At 38.3% G+C, this 20,517-nt stretch overlaps 1 protein-coding gene across 19 annotated transcripts in view; it reads left to right on the forward strand.

Annotated features, from left to right (window-relative positions):
* eps8a (EGFR pathway substrate 8a, signaling adaptor) overlaps nucleotides 1–20,517 on the forward strand; it is a 169,942-nt gene that overhangs the window by 110,805 nt on the left and 38,620 nt on the right. For 15 of the 19 annotated variants that reach the window (XM_069909216.1, XM_069909220.1, XM_069909214.1 and 12 more), the window contains 5 exons: nucleotides 8,245–8,309; nucleotides 9,349–9,510; nucleotides 15,120–15,269; nucleotides 16,505–16,587; nucleotides 17,051–17,190. In XM_069909216.1, the coding sequence (XP_069765317.1) occupies nucleotides 8,245–8,309; nucleotides 9,349–9,510; nucleotides 15,120–15,269; nucleotides 16,505–16,587; nucleotides 17,051–17,190 (600 nt within the window). Of the gene's footprint in view, nucleotides 1–2,692; nucleotides 2,877–8,244; nucleotides 8,310–9,348; nucleotides 9,511–9,651; nucleotides 9,756–15,119; nucleotides 15,270–16,504; nucleotides 16,588–17,050; nucleotides 17,191–18,243; nucleotides 18,345–20,517 lie in introns of those variants that run through there. The other 4 variants (XM_069909226.1, XM_069909228.1, XM_069909231.1 and 1 more) reach the window with 4 other exon arrangements.

The raw sequence follows: 20,517 nt of genomic DNA on the forward strand, positions 1-20,517 counted from the left end.
GACTGTGGTGTTATCGGAAAATTTGTAGATGGTATTTGAATTATGCCTTGTCACACAGTCATGGGTCATTAATTCCTTTCCTCTACTTTTCCATACATGGATTTCAGCAATAATTTATCATGTTCTGGCATCTGAGGTAAGCTCATAGACCTCTTGATCTCTTCAGCCTCTGCATAACTTTCCCAGTATCTCTCATAAACCCTCCCCAATCCTGAAACTGCAATCGCAAAGCCATTCCTTTTACAGTCTCCACTGAAATCTCCCACTACCACTTCCTTTTCTCCATCCTGGAAGCGTTCAGTGCTACATGCAAAATCAACACAACGTATCTTTTTATTCACTATTCACTGATGCTTCTACAGCTGCTAATAAACTGACCAGATCCTCATAGCTTCCTTTTGAAGAGCTATTCCCCATGATAAAACATTAATCTTTTCCAACATATGTGTTTTGTGTTACTGACCTTGGCTGCACTGGCTTGTGTCCAATATAAATTAAGTTAGTACTTAGCACTTGGTTTGGCTGCAGGACTTCATGCTCTGATCGCCTGCAAAATGACTAACCAAGGTAAATGTGGTGTTTCTCTGTAAGGACATAATCAGCTTGAACTGCTCTCCTCCGTCTCCACATACCAGTTCACTAACAAGAGCAAAGAGTTTCTGATTAAGTCAATCCTGTTGGCTCCTTCTACCTCTTGTCTACTGGGAGAAACCTGCGGCGTTCATCCCCTACCTGTTACAGCCTTGTACCTTTCTCCAGTTTTTCTTTTGCCTTGCATTGAGTCTCCTTGGTACTCATGTCCTTTAAAGAGATGTACTCTTTTTAAATTGCTGTCCCTCAGCCTTCACAAAATGAAATTGCCCCAAGTATTGCATCAGTTTTAACATGCATAATGTTAGTACCTTGATCACACTCTCCTCCATATTTCCCTCCTGCTTTGTACATTTACAAGTCTAACAGTAAATTATAATTTCCGTCAAGCAAATATTGAGAGAATGAGGCCATTGATCCTAATCACTTCCAAAAAAACTTTATTTCTTAGTTACTAGTTGAGTTGTTGTCCTTAGCAAAGTTCTGAGGCTAGATTTGCAACCCTAGTATTTTACTGGATTCTTTTGACACCAATATGACTATCACTCAGTCTCTCGACTATCATTCCAAGCAACAACATGAAGGCACAGCTTAACTTTAAGCATCCATAACTATTCGCATCATGCATAATATATTCAGGCTAGATTGAAAACCTTCCAGTGAGTTGGTGTGTGTCCAAGTCCAAACTTTTCAGACAAAGTACTTGTCACATAAGAAAGGACCCTATTTTGCTGCAGATTATTAGGAGTATGTTATTCAAAGGTCTTGGTGACTTTGTTTCTTTTTATTGTGCATTCATATTTTACTCTGTGTGTATTAGATTTTTATAGAGGCTCTTTATCAGCTCCCCAAGCATGAATTGATTCCTCCGATCTGCAGCTTTTATTTTTCCTCGTATCTGCTATATATAATCTCATTAAAGAAAAATGGCCTGAAAATGTTAACAGAATAAAATTTGATGCCAATAGTTATTTTTAGGACAGATAACCAGAAGAGGCAAGTTGTAGGGAGCATGTCTATGAAAGAAGTGGATAATGGTTGGTTCAAGAGTTATGGAGTAGAGTTATTGAACTTTGGGCTTTTTGTAGTGGATGGGATGACTATAAAGTGCAGTTAAAGTTAGGTATAGCCTAAAGACCAGAATTATCAGAGAGCAGATGTCTAATGGTCATAGGACTCGAGAAGATGGGATAGACGAAGACCATGGTTTGAAACAAGCACGAAGATCTTAAAATCAAATTTATTGCTTAACCATTCATTTCTAGCTATATAACTAAATCTAATACCTTGTTTGAGTCCATTTCTTTTAGTTATCCGATTTCAGGTTCAAATCTGATGTTCTGCAGAGTTCCAGTCCCTCTTGTGGGTATTTCAATATTGGGTTTCTTAACCCTTTTGGACTTTGATCTGACCAGACTGTCACACTGCACTGAGACTGAGCAAGTTACTAATGGTCTTAGTGCATTCAACATGCTGTGTCAGAACAATTTGTTACCATTTGTGTAATTCTTTTCCCCCAACCCCCACCAACTTTTTGGAAATGCACATATTTCCTATTTTTCCTGAGGTTCAAATAGGAAATTTCTGACCCTGGGCACTTTTTGCATCTTGAGAATTGTCTCCCCCCTCCTTGTCCTCATCCTCAACATCACTCATTTGTTCTGCTCTGTTCTTTCCTCAATTTTCCATACATTTTCCATAATATGGTGTTTGATGTTCTATGAAGCACCTGGGTTCAGTTCCTGCATAATAGCATGAGGTGTAAATGTCATCTTCGAACTTGATGGACAAGTTATAGATTTATTGTCAGAGTTCATACATGACATCACATACAATCCTGAGATTCTTTTTCCTGCGCGCCAGGCAGAATTCCCACTTATTCGTAGTGCAAATAACTGTCCCTGTTGTATGTTAATTTGCTTTACTCAACACTCTTTCGCCATGAATTGGCCACAGATTACAAAAGGACATCTAGAAAGATATAAAGAGCCTTGTGAAAATGCCTTTCCTCCTACCGACTCTGCTTTTAGCCAGACTTTGGAGCCTTGTGGATAGAAAGGATGATGATGTGCTTCCAGATGTTTTGTGAATTATTCTCCAGGTTTAAATCCTTGGTAATGCCTGAATTGGCCTTGTGATGCTGAGATGACAGGGTATAATGGAGAAGATGATATTAACATCATTGCCAGCATGTATGAATTCACTACATCGAGCTAAAATAGCTACATCAAGACGAAATCACATGCCCATAACTGGCAGCATGGTGCTGTTGGTGGAGTAATAAGGTGAAAGTAAATCATTTCACTTGTATTTGAAGAGTTTAAGGAAAGAATGCATTCAGTATTTGAAATAAGATTTTTTTTTCTCCAGATTGACATACTATAAACTTTCAATAGCTATTTCTATGACATCCATCAAATTTTTAAATAGAACCTTTAGAACTTGGTATTTTTGGTTTTAAAAAGCAAATTTGTTAAGTCATTTGGCTGCTTTAAAACTTCTTGTACTAATTCTAGATGTTTAATTGTACATGCCTTTTCTTAAAAATCTAACCGTAGTATTTTGAAGTCAACTAAGTTTGCTATTCAATGCTTGCTACTGATTTGGTAGTCACAGTTTACTGGCTCTTGGCTTGAGGTGAGAAAGGTAGTTATTGAATTATTATTTCAGCCACAAAATTTTGGGAGATGTCCCCATCATTGCCTTCATTTACTACAAATAAATAAAAAGTACAAATCGTGGAAATTTGAAATAAACAGGAAATGCTATAAATGCTCAACTGGACAGGTAGCATCTATGGAAGGAGAAACGGTGTTGACATTTCCATAGATGCTGCCTGGTGTGTTGAATATTTCCAAAATGTTCTGCTTTAATTTCTGTTGTCAGGGTTGATGGTTTTCAGATTGGAGTTATTGATGAGGAAACCCAATGACTCTACACTGAGCCACTATTTGTTTACTATCACAGCTACACGTGCCTTCTGTGGCTGCACAGGTATGATCATCCTTGGTTGTGGTCCATCAGACCTTGTCATCTGTATGTGGTGACTAGGCCTCTAAATAATTCCTGGGAATTCCTCTGAATTGTTCAGAATGGCCTTCTGACAGAGTTATTTAAAAACAGCAGAAAAGAATATAAATAATTTTACCTTTTTGGTCAAGCTCACCAACTCATTAAAGTAGGATAATGTACAATGAATGATGTAAAGTTGAGGAGCCAAATGTAGTGCATATGGCTCATCAGCTCATGGGTTGACTCCTGCACTGCAGGGTCAGGCATGTAGCCAGTTTGCTAGTGGTTCTGTTTATGGAATCGCGGCTACTCTCAGTCTGTGTTAAGTTGAGGGAAAGCCAGTGCTGGTTAAATTAGTCACTGTATCCCTCAGCTAGGAAGGTTAAAAAAAAAATTACCCACACTTTCGGCTCCTGAGTACAGGTATGTGCCGCTTAACAACTCTTCGGGCTACGTCCGACTGCATATGCATCCATGGTCCCATAATTATTCAGTTACCGCGAGCAAGTCCGCAGCAATTTAGAAAAGCAATTGCTAGCTGTAGGAAATTGTATACTGTACACCCAAACTGATCCCACTGCCCCATTCTCTCCTCACAGCCCTTTATCAGTCGCAACTAATGCCACTGCTGTGCACTCTCCCCACAGCTCCATGTCGGTCCCCTCACTGATCCCACTCTCCCACGTTCTCCCCACAGCCCTGTGTCAGTCTCCACACTGATCCCTACTTACAAAACATTTACAGGTACACTACAGTGTCCCATATAGCTTTGCTAAGTACATAATATGGTGTTAGCACAACGTCCACATCACATAATGCTCAATTTCATAGAACGTACCATGGATGTTAAGCAGAGCATACCTGTGTTCTGTATCCAGGATTTACAATTTCTGGATCGTGTAGGACCTCCTCACTGCCACCATGCATTGTTCACTCCTGCATCACATTCGGTTGGTCAATTAAAATGTCAGTAATTTAAATAAAGTATAAAGAAAACAGCCCATGTGTTTTGAATAAAAGGTGGCCAGATATGCCAGCATTAGGGTAAATTTGAGGGACTAGATTAAACAAGTCGAGGAAAGCCCCTAGACTTAGCGTTAGTCTGGGTTAGAGTGAGAGATTTGCTGTTCTCACATCTTGCCTCTAGTGTATTCTTTGTGGAGACTGACACAGGGCTGTGGGGAGAACGTGGGAGAGTGGGATCAGTGAGGGGACCGACATGGAGCTGTGGGGAGAGTGCACAGCAGTGGCATTAGTTGCGACTGATAAAGGGCTGTGAGGAGAGAATGTGCCCAGATGTGGATGTCTGGAATGTGCTGACATGCACACTGGACCTACCAAGTGCTTCCCTATATAACTGTGGACTAGCCATTGGCCTGATTGGGTCTATTAAGATGAAACACATGGGAAGTAACAGGGAAAGAGACCAGAGTAGACAAGTCAGATGATATTTCTAATCCATTTAATGCAGGTTAATGGAATTTTGAAGCTTTGTGGTGCTTGTTCTTTGCATGGGACGACATAGTTTGGCAAGGAAACGAAAGCTGTGGATTTGTATTGCAGCATGAGTCACTGCCTTCAGTATGTTAAGGAGAAAGGAAACATTTTTATTCTCCTCTCTGGGCCAACAAGAATATGTATGATCTATTCGAAAGCTACATGAAAAAATAGATTTAAATTTTTCCTATGGTAATTTTTCCTATGTTAAAAATATTGTAGCCAATGTTCCATAGAATCTAATGATCAAATGCTATGAAGGATGGTCTATTCTTGGTGCAGCTATAGAATGAGCATAATAAGCCTGCTAGACAATTTCTTTCAATAAACTCTCTGCTTGCAACAAACTTATTGCATTACATACAGATGTGAACAAACAAAGAATTAATTTCCATGTTCTACAGCTTGTAATCCATGCTCCTTGTTAGTTTTCACTCTACTTGACACTGATATGGCTCTAATCTATATTGAATGTCATTTTATGACTGTATCGGTAGCATTTTTATCCTGCTACTCGTAATGATTTTCAAAACAAAACACAGCACAGCAGGTATTTTTCCAGTGCAGCTTCTGTTAGACGTCGTTTTTGAGAGAGAATTTAAACACTATGACCAAATACTGACAAACTATCTTTGTTGATGCCTCTTTCTACCTGTACTGGGTCATTTCTGGAAACGCCCTGGATATCTGTCCTCCATTCTCCCTCTTCCACAACTAGAAGAGCACTGCACTGATGATGTCTACAAGCATGAAGATGAATGCATCCCTGATGATTGTTCATGACAGCCATTTCAAGTCTTCGGTAGCAAACCATTTATCGACTGTTCTAATGACAGGCAGCAAAGCAATTGTGTGAAGATCTCCCAATTTTTTTGTCACACCAATATTGTTTACTGGCTGAAAATAGAGAAGCTAGGAAGGTTCAAGTTAATAAATATTAATTTATTCTTAAGCTGTTGATACTGGTTTGACACTGATATGTAGAAATCTTAGACATACGGCATGGTTACAGGCCATTTTGGCCTATGAACCTGTGCCACCCAATTAGCCTACAACTCCCAGTACATTTTTGAATGGTGGGAGGAAACCCATGTAAACATGAAGAGAAAGTACAAACTCCTTGCAGACAGCGTCAGATTTGAAACCTGGTTGCTGGCGCTGTAACAGTGTTGTGTTAACCATGCTGTGCAGTTTAGTTCTTTAATAAGTTACCTTATGCAACTTGTAACTGAAGCAAATATAATCTAATAGCTTGCTTAGTATTTATCATTGATTTCATGGATTTTTTTATTTTCAGGGCAATTTATAAATTATGAAATTTGATCTAGTGGAACTGCAAAAAAAAAAGGTAGTACAGGTACACGATCCTTTATCCCAGGGGTGTCAAACTCAAATTCACAGAGGGCCAAAATTAAAAACTTGGACTAAGTCGTGGGCCAAACTAAATATTTATTGAAAATTTTCAACAACATTTGCATGTTTTCTCTTCTTTCAACATATGTAATGTTAAACTTTTTCTTATTAAAACAAATGTTTAATAATAGTTTTGGTTAAACTCTTTCCAGAAGAAGCATTAACAAATGAGAAATATTCAATAAATAATATTTCTCTATAGCCTTTAAGCTCCTTTTAAATGTTTTTTTTTTTCACAAGCCAACAAGTCAAAAAAATAACAACTTGCTTCAATGAAAATCCAATCTTTCAACTATGAACAGTCCAAAGTTAACCAAAGAAAATATGAATCCAAGCTTAGCTTGCTACACTGTGATTTACTCTGATGCACCTGGGTCTAAACCAGATACTTGGCATCTCTTCGTAGACGCAAGTTCATCAAACTGTGGGGTCAGAGTTTGCCTCCCACCTGTATTGAAAGGTCCTGTTTTCTGTCTTTCGTTTGGCCATTTTTCGTAAGGGGTTTATTACATGTGAGTTCGGCGACAGGTCGCAGATGTTAATGAAAGGAAAGAGAGGAGGTGGGGGTGATTAGTGGGCCAGTGCCACTGCATTTGCAAAGCATTCTGGGATTTGTAGTATTAGCTGTGCATGCGCTATACTGGTGCGGCGGCCAGCGGGCCAGCTCTAATACATATTTGATATGATCTTGCGGGCCAAATATAATTATAGTCACAGGCCAAATTTGGCCCACGGGCCTGAGTTTGTCATGTGTGCTTTATCCGGACATCTAAAATCTGGAAAGCTCCAAAATCCGGCAAGTGGGGATACTGCTGGTTGGCCAGGGGACTGGCAGTTGGGGGAGATGTCCGGGCAGCCGAGGGACCGGAGGTCGGGGGGAGACAGCCGAGGGACCGTGGTTGGGTGAGGCGGCTGTGCAGCTAAGGGACCGCGGTTGGGGGAGACAGCCGAGGGACCGCAGTTGGGAGAGACAGCCGGGTGGCCGAGGGACTGATGGCTGAGGAACCGGCGGTCGGGGGAGACGGCCGGGCGGCCGAGGGACCGGCGGTCGGGGGAGATGGCCGGGCGGCCGAGGGACCGGCGGTCGGGGGAGATGGCCGGGCGGCCGAGGGACCGGCGGTCGGGGGAGATGGCCGGGCGGCCGAGGGACCGGCGGTCGGCGGAGATGGCCGGGCGGCCGAGCGACCGGCAGTCGGGGAAGACAACCAGGTGGCAGCAAAATTTGGGTAGGTTTTCCGAAATCCAGAAAAATCCAACATTTGGAATACACTGTCCCCTAAGGGTTCCGGATAAAGGATCGTGTACCTGTATTACATCAGTAACATCACATAGACAATTCCAAATTTTCATTTTATTGACCACAGGAGCTAAATACTGTATATGCTGTCAATTCTAATTTTATTTGTTTTGTTTTCCTGTCCAATTTCTTCTCTTAACCCAAATTATTAATTTTGAGAGGTTCATTTAAATAATCTCAGTAGAGGAATAAAGGCTTCAATACCTGTACATCTTCACCAACCTGGATCAGATGTTGTGCACTATTGTTTTTCTGGATATTTATTTCTAATAGGAACAGCTTTAACCAATAAGGTATTAAATGTTTACTTTTGCGAAGTTTTTGTTTGGACTTTATTAAAGGGAAGTTAAGAAGCAAGGATGAATTATGTTTAAATGTCCTGAGACCAAGTTGAATGGAATAAAATAGTTGTCTTTTTTTTTTACATTGTACAGAACAGAGGAAGAACTATGCAAAATCAACCATTGCAACATCGGAGACCTCGCATTACCATGTAGAGGTGATTAGATATTTTATCTTCTGTCTGAATTCTTGTAAAATGGATTAGTGTTAAGCTAATCTGAAAATTAAATCCCAGAGCTTAGTTGTGTTTCATTTTTTAAGTTGCTATTTAATTAAAATGGACTTCAGTCGTATTTTCACAAGGGATCGATGACTCTTAAATGCATGTGAGCATTAATGCTCATTTTTTATTTGGTTTAAACATGACTAAAAATAAAACTTTGAGTACAAAATATTGTATCTTTTTGTTTCTTCAAGGAAGTTATATTGCCTCTGATCACACTGGGCAACAAACTTTTTCTAAACGTTTGTTTCCTGAAAAAGACATTGTGCATTATGTAGGGATTATGATAGACGATTTCAAGAGGAACAAAAAGATAGCTTAAGATTTGTTGTATCACATAGGAAGTTGGAGAATTGTTGAATTAACTTTTATTGAATTTGGCTGGTACATTGCAGAGGTTCAACTGACTAAAAATGTTTTACTGCTGATTTGTGTTTGTACTCAGCATCTGATGCCTCTTGTGTCCAACAATAGTCGACCAGACTGATACCACATTTCCACTGTCGCATTGTCCTGGTGAAACCTTTCACTCTGTTCATCACTGATTGCCCCAAGAGCAGCAGGGAAGACGTCCACGTGCGAAAGGAGTGAATGAATTTTCAATAGCATGTTGCACTTCATGGTTTTTTTTTGTATGCCTGAAGCGTCATTGAAAATATGAGAGGAAATCGCAAAAGTGGTTTATATCTTTAAAAAAAAACCCCGATCTACATGTTAGGAACATTTGATGTTGATTTTTTTTGATCGCCCAAAATCCATAAAATATAGCCAAAAGTGATCAAGAAGGAAAATCTTCATTGTCCAATGTTATTGTTATACCAGCTTTCCAAATAAATTGAATTTGCATTTGGTTCCAGGTGGGCAAGATTGAAATGTGATTTCACTTCTGATATCAGACATTGCAGTGCAGTTTTCATTTAGCAATTGATTTTGTTTGCACTGTTTAAAATAGATATTTCTGTGTTGAAAACAGCATTTGGCAACTTTTATTGTTGATCGGAAAGATGCCATGATAACAGTCGATGATGGTATAAGGAAACTAAAACTGCTTGATGCAAAAGGCAAGGTCTGGACTCAGGACATGTTACTTCAAGTAGATGAGAAAGCTGTCAGCTTGGTTGATCTGGAAAGCAAAGTAAGTTTATTTTTTAAAATATTTTGATAATACATTATTTACACAATGATAATTTGAATGAGAAGAGTATGATGATAAAAAGCTTACAATATGTATGCCTCTTCATGTCAATTAAAATGTGTGTTCAATATGTTTGATCAGTTTTGATGCCACTTGGGACAAATCTGGGACTACAATGTATTCTTTATTAGAAAAAGACAGTCCATTTGCCGTCTGAGTAATTAGAATAATTAATGAAAATTAAGGTAAGGCACAACTGATTACAAAATTTATTTAGAGCACATTACACAAAATGGCATTTGTCATTTCAACTGTTGACACACAAAGATCATTTAATTTTATACTTGATTATATTTCAAAGCTATGCATATGTTCTTTGTTAATTAATTCATTAGTGGGAATACTTTTTCACAAGCCCATACAAATATAGATACAATATATGTTATGTGTCAGATAGATCCCGTGTTCTTTGTCTCACAGTGCTAACTGTGATATATCACCATCTATAGGACATTTGAGTGTCCACATTAGAGTTTTTAAACATTTATTTATTTTATTAACATTTCATATTATAAATTGAAATATCTCATCTTTTCTGTAAGAATTTTCATTATTACTTGGCAACAAAATGTAGATCAGGCATTTTGGCACGCTCAGGTGTTTGGCTGATTTGGTCCATCAGTAAAGATGGGGAATTGTTCTGTATTTGAAGACCCTGTTATTTCTCCGTATTTGTTCTAGTTTGGTAGCATGAGCATTGCTTTGTCTGGTAAACTGTTGGCATTTCTCTACTTAAGTTCAGGATTTGTTGCACAAAAGTGACAATCTTAAGCTTGCTGGCCTCTGTACCATTTTCTTCCTGACTGCATTGTAACATTGGGCTTCTCATGGAGTCCAGTGGGGGAGTGAATTTCCCACATACTCCTGTTGGAGAATCTATTCATGAAGCCTGTTCCAAGTGACAATAGGTGCAGAGAAGAGAAGAAAGAGCTCAGTAATGTTTTATTTGCATTTGTTTCAAGTAATTTTTTTGTTCCTCATCAAAAGTTTTATTGTATTATTGGCACCTTAAAAAAACATTCAGAATTCTTGTTTGACGGATGGGCAGGCAACCTTGGCATTTTTCCAACTTTCAAAGTTATTTCGTCTGATTTGCTAACATGCCTTGCTTCTTTTCCCATATGCCCCTATGCATTGCGACCTCCAAACATTTTTGCAGTATTTGGAGATGGTGCCTTGAACAAAGGCAACATCAGATTCACAGATGTTTGGAGATGTTCTTGGCATAGTAGGTCAGCATTTCTGTCCTATTACGAATGAGCATGGGTGTCACCTGATTCAAACATGGTCTTTTAAAATTCTCCTTGCATTCCTTTGTCTGGAATATGTTTAACCTTGAGATAATGTTGCTTACATGCACTCGACTGGAATTCTCATGACGTGTAATCAAAAGCCTTGCCTTTGGGTTTGTAGAATAGAATCTTAAGAAAATTGAAGCAATTCAAAGTTTAAAGTTCAGATTTATTGTCAAAGAAAATGCATTACATCACATACAACCATGAGATTCTTTTTCCTGTGGGCCAAGCAGAATTTCTATTTATCGGTAGCACACAAAAAAAACTGTACTCAAGAAAAGATGTATATACCAGGCCATGATTCAGCTGGCCAGCACACTTTTCACTACACATCTTTAAAAGTTTGCTTGGGTTTCCAATGTCATACCAAACTCCTGAGGAAGTAGAGGCGCTGCATTTTTCCTTCACGATAAGAATAGTGTGTTGGGTCCACGAAGAGTCCTCTTCTTTTGCCTTTTTACATAAATTGAAGATTTATTTGTACTCCGTGTATGACTCTGGAAATATGATTGCCTATGGCATCTATTTTTTTTCAAGTTTTCAATTCACATTTTAATGGTGAAATTTTAAATGTACTCTTTTAACTTAATCTTTCAGATTACCTTCTTTAACTTCTATAATCCCATCTGTATCTAGCCTCCATGTCTTGGAACATTTCAAGGTTGATTCGATTATTTAAATTCTCACCAGGCTTTCTTCTTCCAAACACTTAATTTCATCCAGAACTTTGGTATCTATATCTTGTGTCGTGTCTTGATCATCCATTACCTGTGCTTGCTGATATACTTTGGCCGATTTAAAAAATATTCCTATTATTGTTTTCAAATCCTTCCATAGCATCAATTCTCCTTCAACTCCCAACATCCAACAGCTTTGCCATTCTCAGATTTCTAGGTTGTTTTGTACTGACCCCAAATACATCTTTAGCTTCCTTTATCTTATCAGAGCAGTCATGCGTTCATTTGTCTGTGTCCTTGGTGTTGGAATGATTTGCCCACATTGTTCCACTCTTTTAAGACTCTTGAATGTGAACATTAATACTTTGCATCTTTTCAGTCATACTCTTGATTAGGGAATCTGTTTCTTTTTCTGTTCTCAAAAATATTCCTGTGTTATTTCAGATAGTCCCTGCAGTTTTAAAAATGAAGCTTCAGGCTGAGCGAATATAAACAACTTCACAAACCTGAATTATGTATTTGGAAAAATTCTCATGCTTTTCCAAATTGGGTACCCTGAACAGCAAACCTTTAAGCTGTAGAATAATTGCATATGGTTAAAGTGAAATATTTTGAATAACGTAGCTAGTTTCTAACATCTAAGTTCTTTGTCAAATTTACACCATTTGACTAAGGACACAAGAAATAAGAAGCCTATTCTGTCATTCAGTAAGATCGTGTTTTATGTCAATGCTTGCTTCCTGCACCATCTGCACATAACTTGTTCCTTACTATATCTGAAAAGGTATTTTGTTCCTTGGGGCTACACTTTTTACAATTGATTTACATTACTAGTTGTTTTCTCAAATTGCAGAAAATGAACTTTTTGATATGTTGAAGCCATAAATGCCTGGATTTGTTCCATGTTGTTAGTCATTAAGAGAAAATACTGGTTCCTTCGATGCAGTTTCCTAGCTCATTTACCCTTGTATCAATTCAAATTTCTATATTTGAATTCTGGTTTGAACAAAAGATCAATAAATTAATTTCAATAAATTAATAAATGATCATTTAACTTTTTTGAAATGATGGATTAGATTAGTAGCTAAATAATGTTTGAAGATGAGGATATATGAGATAGGCAGAGTTCGAGAACCAGAAACTATCAGGGTAATGAAGATAATCCAGAAAGCACCACAGGGACCTGAAGCAATTTCACAGATCTACTTTAAATTGGATTCAGAAGTTTCAACATTATTTTTGACACACAACATCTCCCAGATTTTAGAAGGCCACAATGGCCACTGCACATCCTGAGAAGACGAGTTCGGGCAAGACTACTGGCCACCATCATGTCAACTTTCTACAGGAACTCCATCAAGAATGTCCTGGCCGGCTGCATCACAGTGGGGCATGGTGGCTGCAGAGAAATGAATCAGAGGTCAATCCACAGGAATGGCACAGAGGATCATTCGAGTCTGCCTTCCCCCACATCAATGTGATCTACTGTGCGCAAAACCATTGAGGCCCTCTTCCATCCTGCACACAGTGTCTTTCAGCTGCTCCCATTAGGGGTGGTGGTAGGGGAAGGATATGGGAGGATCAGAGCCAGCACCACCAGGTTGAGAAACAGCTTTTTCCCACAGGCAGTGAGAATGCTGGACAACCAAAGGAACTGATCACACTAACCATCGGAGACTTTCACATTTAAGAAACAAAATTTATTTGTATATATAAATGCTTGTCCAGCATCTGTATTGTTTGTATGTGCGTTATGTCTGGTTATACTTTTTATTCGGGTTGTACTTGTGCAATCAGATGATAAATAAACTTGACTTGACTTGAGCTATCTGGTAAATGTGTTGACTGACTTTTTCCAATGTGTACCATTCACATCAGATCAATGTTAAAAACATTTCCCTTGATTCACAGAGCGAGCCACGATCGGTTTTCACTCAACCAATGTTGCAATTTAAAAATTCATGCTGCAGTTCAATATGTTGGAGGACAGTGCTGAAGGCTTCTCGAACCTTGACTTTTCCTATTCATGTTATATGGGGGATGAAAGACTTACCAGGCAGTGGCATTCACCACTTCAGTGCAAGCAACTGAAGCTGATGAGGTCACTTCCATAACATTTGCGAGGAACTCGCCTGGGCATGACAAATCCTTGCAAAGAACCTGGTGATTATGACCAGATAATCTCTTTTAGTGTCAGTTAATGGGTGAATATTGGCCAGGCTATTAGAGATAACTCTTCCAATATTATCAAGATATCTTTCAGACCTCACTTGGATGACAGACCCTCAATAGAGTGTATTAATGTGTATTAATGTATTGGAATGTCAGTTTTACCTTTGTGGCCAAGTGTTTGGAATGGAAATTGAAATCACTGTGCCAATAATTTGTGAATACCTGACTCTGCACGAAATGACTTTTCCAAAGAACTACGACTTAGCTTGTTTTTTAAAAAAAATTAAAGGGTATCACTAATAGGGCAGTGAAAAATGTTTATAAAGGAAGTTAATTAGTCTTGAAATGTTTCTTGGAGCCATAGACTCTGTAGTTTTTAAAAAATACTTATGTACTGAAATAAATTTTGGTTTATAAATTGCTATATGGTGGACCTTGCCCATTACATTGGAAAGTGTGTCTTTGGCTTGGCTTCGCAGACGAAGATTTATGGAGGGGGTAAAAAGTACTGAATAGATAACTACATTTTCTTGGAAAGATTAACTGCAGGTGAGTGTTTGCATTTGGAAAAGGTTATAAAATAGAGAAAGCAAAGAATGTAACAAAGTACCACTGATAAGGATTGTAGGGCAGTGGTTTTCAAACCTTCTCTTTCCACTCCCATCCCACTTTAAGTAATCTCTAGGCCATCGGTGCTCTGTGATTAGTAAGGGATTACTTAAGTCGGGATGTGAGTGGGAAGAAAAAGGTTTGAAAACCACTGTCCCTCATTGACTTGTTATGTGCGCAGTTTCATAGCTCCAAAGGAATCTCCAGCAGTCTAGAGCAGTGGTTCTCAACCTTTCTCCCTCCCCCCCTCCCCTTCACCTACCACTTTAAGTAATCCCTTACTAATAAGAAAGCACCTATGGCAGAGGAAAGAAAACATTTGAAAACCGCTTGTGTAGAGGATAACTCTTCATTGTGTAAATAAATGAGTTTCCAAATATCTTTGGATGTATACATTTTCAGAGGTATTCCTAGGGTAGGAAGGATTGACGTCCTTCTGGTTATGAGCCAGAGAGAGATGTAGGATAATGGGGAAAATCTTCAACAATCAGAACATAAACCAAAGGATGGCATCATTTTCTGCATTTTGAATGGCAGATGCCAAGAGCCATTGATGAATTTATGCAGACTTGTTGTTTAAAATACTGTGTTCTCATTGCTGTACGATTAGTAACATCCTGAATTCATGGGTAATGCCTGAGATGAGACAGAAAATTCCAGTATTAGTACTTGGAAAAAGAGTATGTAGACGTTTTTTTCAACCTGGGGCATGGACTTTGTAATTAGACAAATAAATATTAAGATTTGCTTCATGGATTTAAGCAAAAAAAAAATGTTTCATGCACTTTCTTTGTAGAATGAGTTGGAGCATTTTCCCTTCAATACAATCCAGCATTTTCAGTCTGTGATGAACGCCTGTAGTTATGACTCCATTCTGGCACTCGTCTGCAAGGAACCTGGCCAAGGCAAACCAGATATTCACCTTTTCCAGTGTGATGAAGTTAAGGTTGGTCAGTGATTTATTTGCAACAGCGTTTATTTGATTCCTTATTCGTACCACAAATCTGCGTTGGATGAAACTAGTAAAATGCCTTTACTGAATGTTTCCACATCAACAAGAAGTAGGGTTTTATGTAAATCTTACTGGAGTTAGAAATAGGATAACTGGCCTTTATTTTTCATAATACTTGTTTTCACCCCCACTGAGCAATTTCCTCAACTGTCGACCATCATTTATCCAAGATGTTGGTAGGTATTTCTTTGAAGACCTCTGGCAAAAGTGCTCTGAATAGAGGAGAAAGCATGAGAGTGACCCTGGTGTACTTAAATTTCATTTTTGGTGGCATTTTGGTGAGTTGCCTGGAATATAAATTTCTTACTAATATTTTGGTCAAAAAATTACTTTTATATGTTTTGTACACGCACTTAAACCCTGTATTGAACGGAAGCTTTGGTTTGGAGAATTGTGCTTTAATTCCTTACGATGTTGCTATTAACAACAGCAATTAACTCTCCTCTGTTTTGTTTTCACATAATGAAGTCAATAATTTTGCAATAAAAGTGTCAAAGGAAAGTAATGTTTAACTCATCCAGTGAAATCCATAATAATTTTTCCAAGATATTACGCTGAATAAATACAAAATGCAATTTCATAAAACTAGCATAATTGCTGATCAAAACCCAAAAGGTTTCCCCATCAACAACAAAGGCATACTTTTTTAGCAGGCGTTTGAATCGGCCTTTTGTTTCAATTACATTGTTATTTAATGATTTGTTCCTCTGACGCTGTGTATCACAATATAATTAACTGAGAATTTACTGATTTACTGGTCCCTTCAGGACCAATTCAGTCATTGCTTAAAATAATGACACTGTAGTTAATGTATTTTCTTTAACTTGTAGTATTTGAAGTAACATTCAATTTTATCACATATTTGTCAATATTCCTTATAATGCAACTTGCATAATTTCTATGATTATTGCCAACAATAACTTGGAAGAAGGATTATGCATCTCCCTCAAATAATAGTTACTGTTTTCTGAAAGAACAAACTAATTATAACTTGTAGTAAAAACTTAAACCACTAAAAGGCATTATGTTTACTTGAAAGGAACCACTGACCAATGCTCTAGGCTGTTAACAGTTGTATGGATGCTTTTATGCAATATCTGAGTTCCACACAGTTTGTCAGGAAGTATCATTGATGGTGTGATTTCAGGTTAAGATGCTCTCTCTTTTAGGCTGATCTGATCCATGCTGACATTCAAAGTGCAATCAGTGATAGTAAAGGTAGCAAACAGAAGAAAAGGCCTGACACTCTGAGGTAAAAAGCCACCTAGATATTTATCATTAGTATTATTCTTTGTCATATATTTGGACTTCAATTTAACAATAAGTTTGGTCTCTTGGCTCTGATAACATTTGACTGGCTAATTTGTGATGCAAAACTAATTAAATGTTGAACAGAATATCACAAGGTGCTCTCAACTGGAATTTGGATTAATTCTTCTCTTTCCTCTTGTGCAAATTTGTAATCTGATTAGATTGAGCCAAATTTTTTTCCACAGTAAGATTTTTTTTAAAAAAAGGTCGGGTTAAATAATGAAAAGATTATGGCCCAGTCGCTCTCAAAATATAACTGTGAGCTTTTTATGTTATGCATGCTGCCTGATCTCTAATGTATTTCCTAAATTAAAGTTAATTGTGATATTATAGTGATGGACTTCCATTGTTTTAATTTCTTTTTCGGTAAGAAGTATTAACGCTTTTTTAAAATATAATTCCAGAATGATTACAAATGCGGATAATTCCTCCATCCCTCCACCTCCAAGAGCTCCTGCTCCCGTTCCACCGGGCACCATCACACAGGTGGATGTCAGGAGCCGAGTGGCAGCTTGGTCAGCTTGGGCCTCAACAGTTGAACAAGGTGGTCATTGATAGCTTCTGGGCAGTTGTATATGTAAATCGTGGGAGTTTTCCTGAGCTACTTGGCATCATGGGAGGTTAAAGGAATTCAGAGATGATCACAAAATGCTTTGTGATAATCAATGCATCAACACAAAAACCTGTAGATGCTGAAATCTTGAGACAACAAAGGAGTTGGAGAGACTCAGCTGGCCAAAGGGTGCCCACGGAGAAGAATAGACAGTCAGTGTTTCAAGTCGGGACCCTTCCTCGAGACATTGACAGATTGTTTCTCTCCATGCATGCTGTCTGACCTCCTGAGTTCTCCCCCCTCCCGCCCCCACCAATCCTCTTTGCTCATGTGTTTGAATTAAAAACAGAAAATGCTGTAGGCATTTTAGACAAACAGTTAGCCTTTTGAATCAATGACCTTTCAGCAGAATTGGAAAAGTTAAAAATCAAACTTGTGTGCAGTGAACAAAAGCTAAGTCAATGATAGGATGACAAAAAAGAATCTCTCTCTCTCCCTCGCCCTCTCTCATTCACTCACTCATACATAAATATAACCATCAGTCCCATTTAAGAAGGGGTGATGAAGGTTGATGCTCTGGAGGAGGTGTAAATAGATGAAAGAGAAGATAATACTTTAAACACTTAGTAAATCAAATCAATGACTAGTTCTGGCACTAACAGGTAGTGGCTGTCTGAAATTGTTAAATACATTTTCAAGTCTCAAGCTGCAGCATGTATTAGGCTTTGATGGAACAGTGCAGGGGGCCAAAGGCTGAAGTCAGATTAGGGTATGATGGAAATTTTAAGCGACAGGTAACTATTGGTCTGTCACTCTTGCAGACTGAGCAATGAATAATCTGTGGTGAAACACGAAAGCCTGCAGACATTGTGACTGTAGTAAAAACACAAACATGTGTTTGTGACATGAACTCTGCAGGTCTCACAACCTCCATTGGAGGTAAAGATGTACAACTGTCATTTCAGGCCTGAGCCCTTCTTCCAGGTATGAATAATCTCTGTTTTGGTTTCCCTGCTGAAGACAGTACTGTACACTGAAGCCTATACAACATATTGAAAGTCGTTCAAGTGAATTCCCACGGAGGGAAGAGCTAAAAGGACTGATGTTGGATCTTGGCTTTGTCTGATATACCTGGATTGAATTCGGTAAAATTAAATGAGTAGATTAAGTAATTGTTTTAAGCCACTTCCCCCGGTGCTAAGTGCTGGTTTATTTCAACAGTTCCATGAGATGCAAATGTCAACCTATTTGATCTGATCTGCTCATACTTGTGCAAGGATAATGAATATGATGAAGTGAATAGACTGTTAGAAGTGCAATGTAAAGAGAGTGATTAATTTTTTAACCCATTCTGAATTTAGGAGGAGTTGTCTGATTAAAAATCCAACACGTTTGGTTTCTTGACTTGGCCAAGTGCAATCCATCTTCAATTGCCTTTCTACAGACAATATCAGAGACAATTATAGTTTCAAAACCACCACTACATACATCTGCTTCCTTTTGATTTTTGGTACTGAATACATGTCAATACACACAAGTTCCGTAACGTCCTGTGGGACCTCCTGAGTTTCTCCAGCACTTCTGTGTATTGACTACAATCACAGTGTCTGCAGACTTCCTTGTTCCCCTGAATATTTGTGTAGAGTCGCTGTTTTCAAAAAGCTTGCATGAAACAATTTTACTGTATTGCTTTATTCTGAATTTCTGGTTGAGTGAAGGGCTCAAATTAGGCAATTTGTACTTAGGCAATTGTAGTTTCCACTCCAGTTAAGTAACTTGAAAAAAAAAGGAAAGACTGCCCAATAAACAGTCGTTAAATGTCTTCATTTGTGTACTGATTGATGAGATAATGTCCTTGTTTATCCTGATATTTTACAAAAAGAAGCAGATATTCCAAGGTGATTTGTGATCGACATGCTCTTCTCTATTCTAAATGTTTGCCAAATCTTAATTTAGCTCATAAAAACCTTTTCTCTCAAGAGTGCTGAGATGGCCACCCTGCGTATTAAAATTGTGTGTACATTAAAAAAATATGAAACAAAGGGAAAGGTTTGTTCTGTACTATTGTCACACCTGCTAAAGAAAAAATAATATTAATAGTCAAATATAGAATAGGATCCATTTGGGCAGCAGAAATTCCATCATTTAAAACCCAATGACCATTGAGTAATTCATTATCATCTGATTTTGTAATGGACATTATTAATAGGCTCCATTTACAACACTTCAAAAGCATGGCAGCAGACATTTGGACAAGAATGAAATTAAGGTTTAGATGGTGGATAAGTGCCCTGTAATAATTGTAACCACATCAGTATCAGAAAATGAATAATTGAATGTCTAACAAGCTCCCCTTGTTACTACATTATTACTGAACCTCCACAGAAACATTTTGAGGTAACCATTAGTTCAGTCCTTCACAAGAACATGAGTAGCCTGCCTTACCATTTAATATGATCTTTGCTGCCCTAAACTCGTATTCTGTGCCATTTCTCCATCCCTCTTTGTTCCCCAAACTATCAAATATTTACCCACCTCCTTTTAATGATTCAGCTTCCACCAAGCCCCAGGACGGAGACTCCTCACACACTGAGAAATCTCTTCATCCCTCAGTTTTAAATATCCCTTGGTTAAAGGCTCTGCCACTAGCGAAACAATCTACTCTATCAAGCTTCCTGAGGAACTTTTATGTTTGAATTAGGTTACTCTTCATTTTTCTAAATTCCAAGGAATACAGGAGCAAGCTATTCAGTTATTCTTGGTAGGAGAGCCCTCTCATTTCCAAGAATCAACCTTGTGAATATCTTTTGTACTGCTGCAGGTGTTACTGTATCTTTTTTTTATGTGGAGTAGGGAGGAGCTGGGTTATTTTATGTAGAGTAACTTCTGTCCAGAGCCTTGCTATAATGCACAAAGTTTTAAATAAATTAGGCATGCAGTACTGTAACAGGCCAATTCGCCCCTACGAACTCATGCCACGCAGTTTACACCCCATTAATCTGTACCTCAGTATATTTTTGAAGGGTGGGAGGAAACCGGAGCCCCTGGAGGAAACCCACGCAGACACGGCGAGGACATACAAACGCCTCAAACCCAGGTCAGGTCCCAATCAGTGGTGCTGTAAAAGTGTTGCTCTAACTGCTATGCCAACCATGCCATATGGCATGCTCTCCTCATCCCCAGATGAATGTAGCTTCAATCATCTTCAAAAAGCTCAACATGGGTCAAAATAAACTATTAGCATCCCACCCATTAAATGTACAACCTTTCCATTATCTGTAAACTTAGGCAGTTCATCTTTACCATTTTCACAATATA

Source organism: Narcine bancroftii, chromosome 13, assembly GCF_036971445.1.
Source record: "Narcine bancroftii isolate sNarBan1 chromosome 13, sNarBan1.hap1, whole genome shotgun sequence".
Lineage (NCBI taxonomy): Eukaryota > Metazoa > Chordata > Chondrichthyes > Torpediniformes > Narcinidae > Narcine > Narcine bancroftii.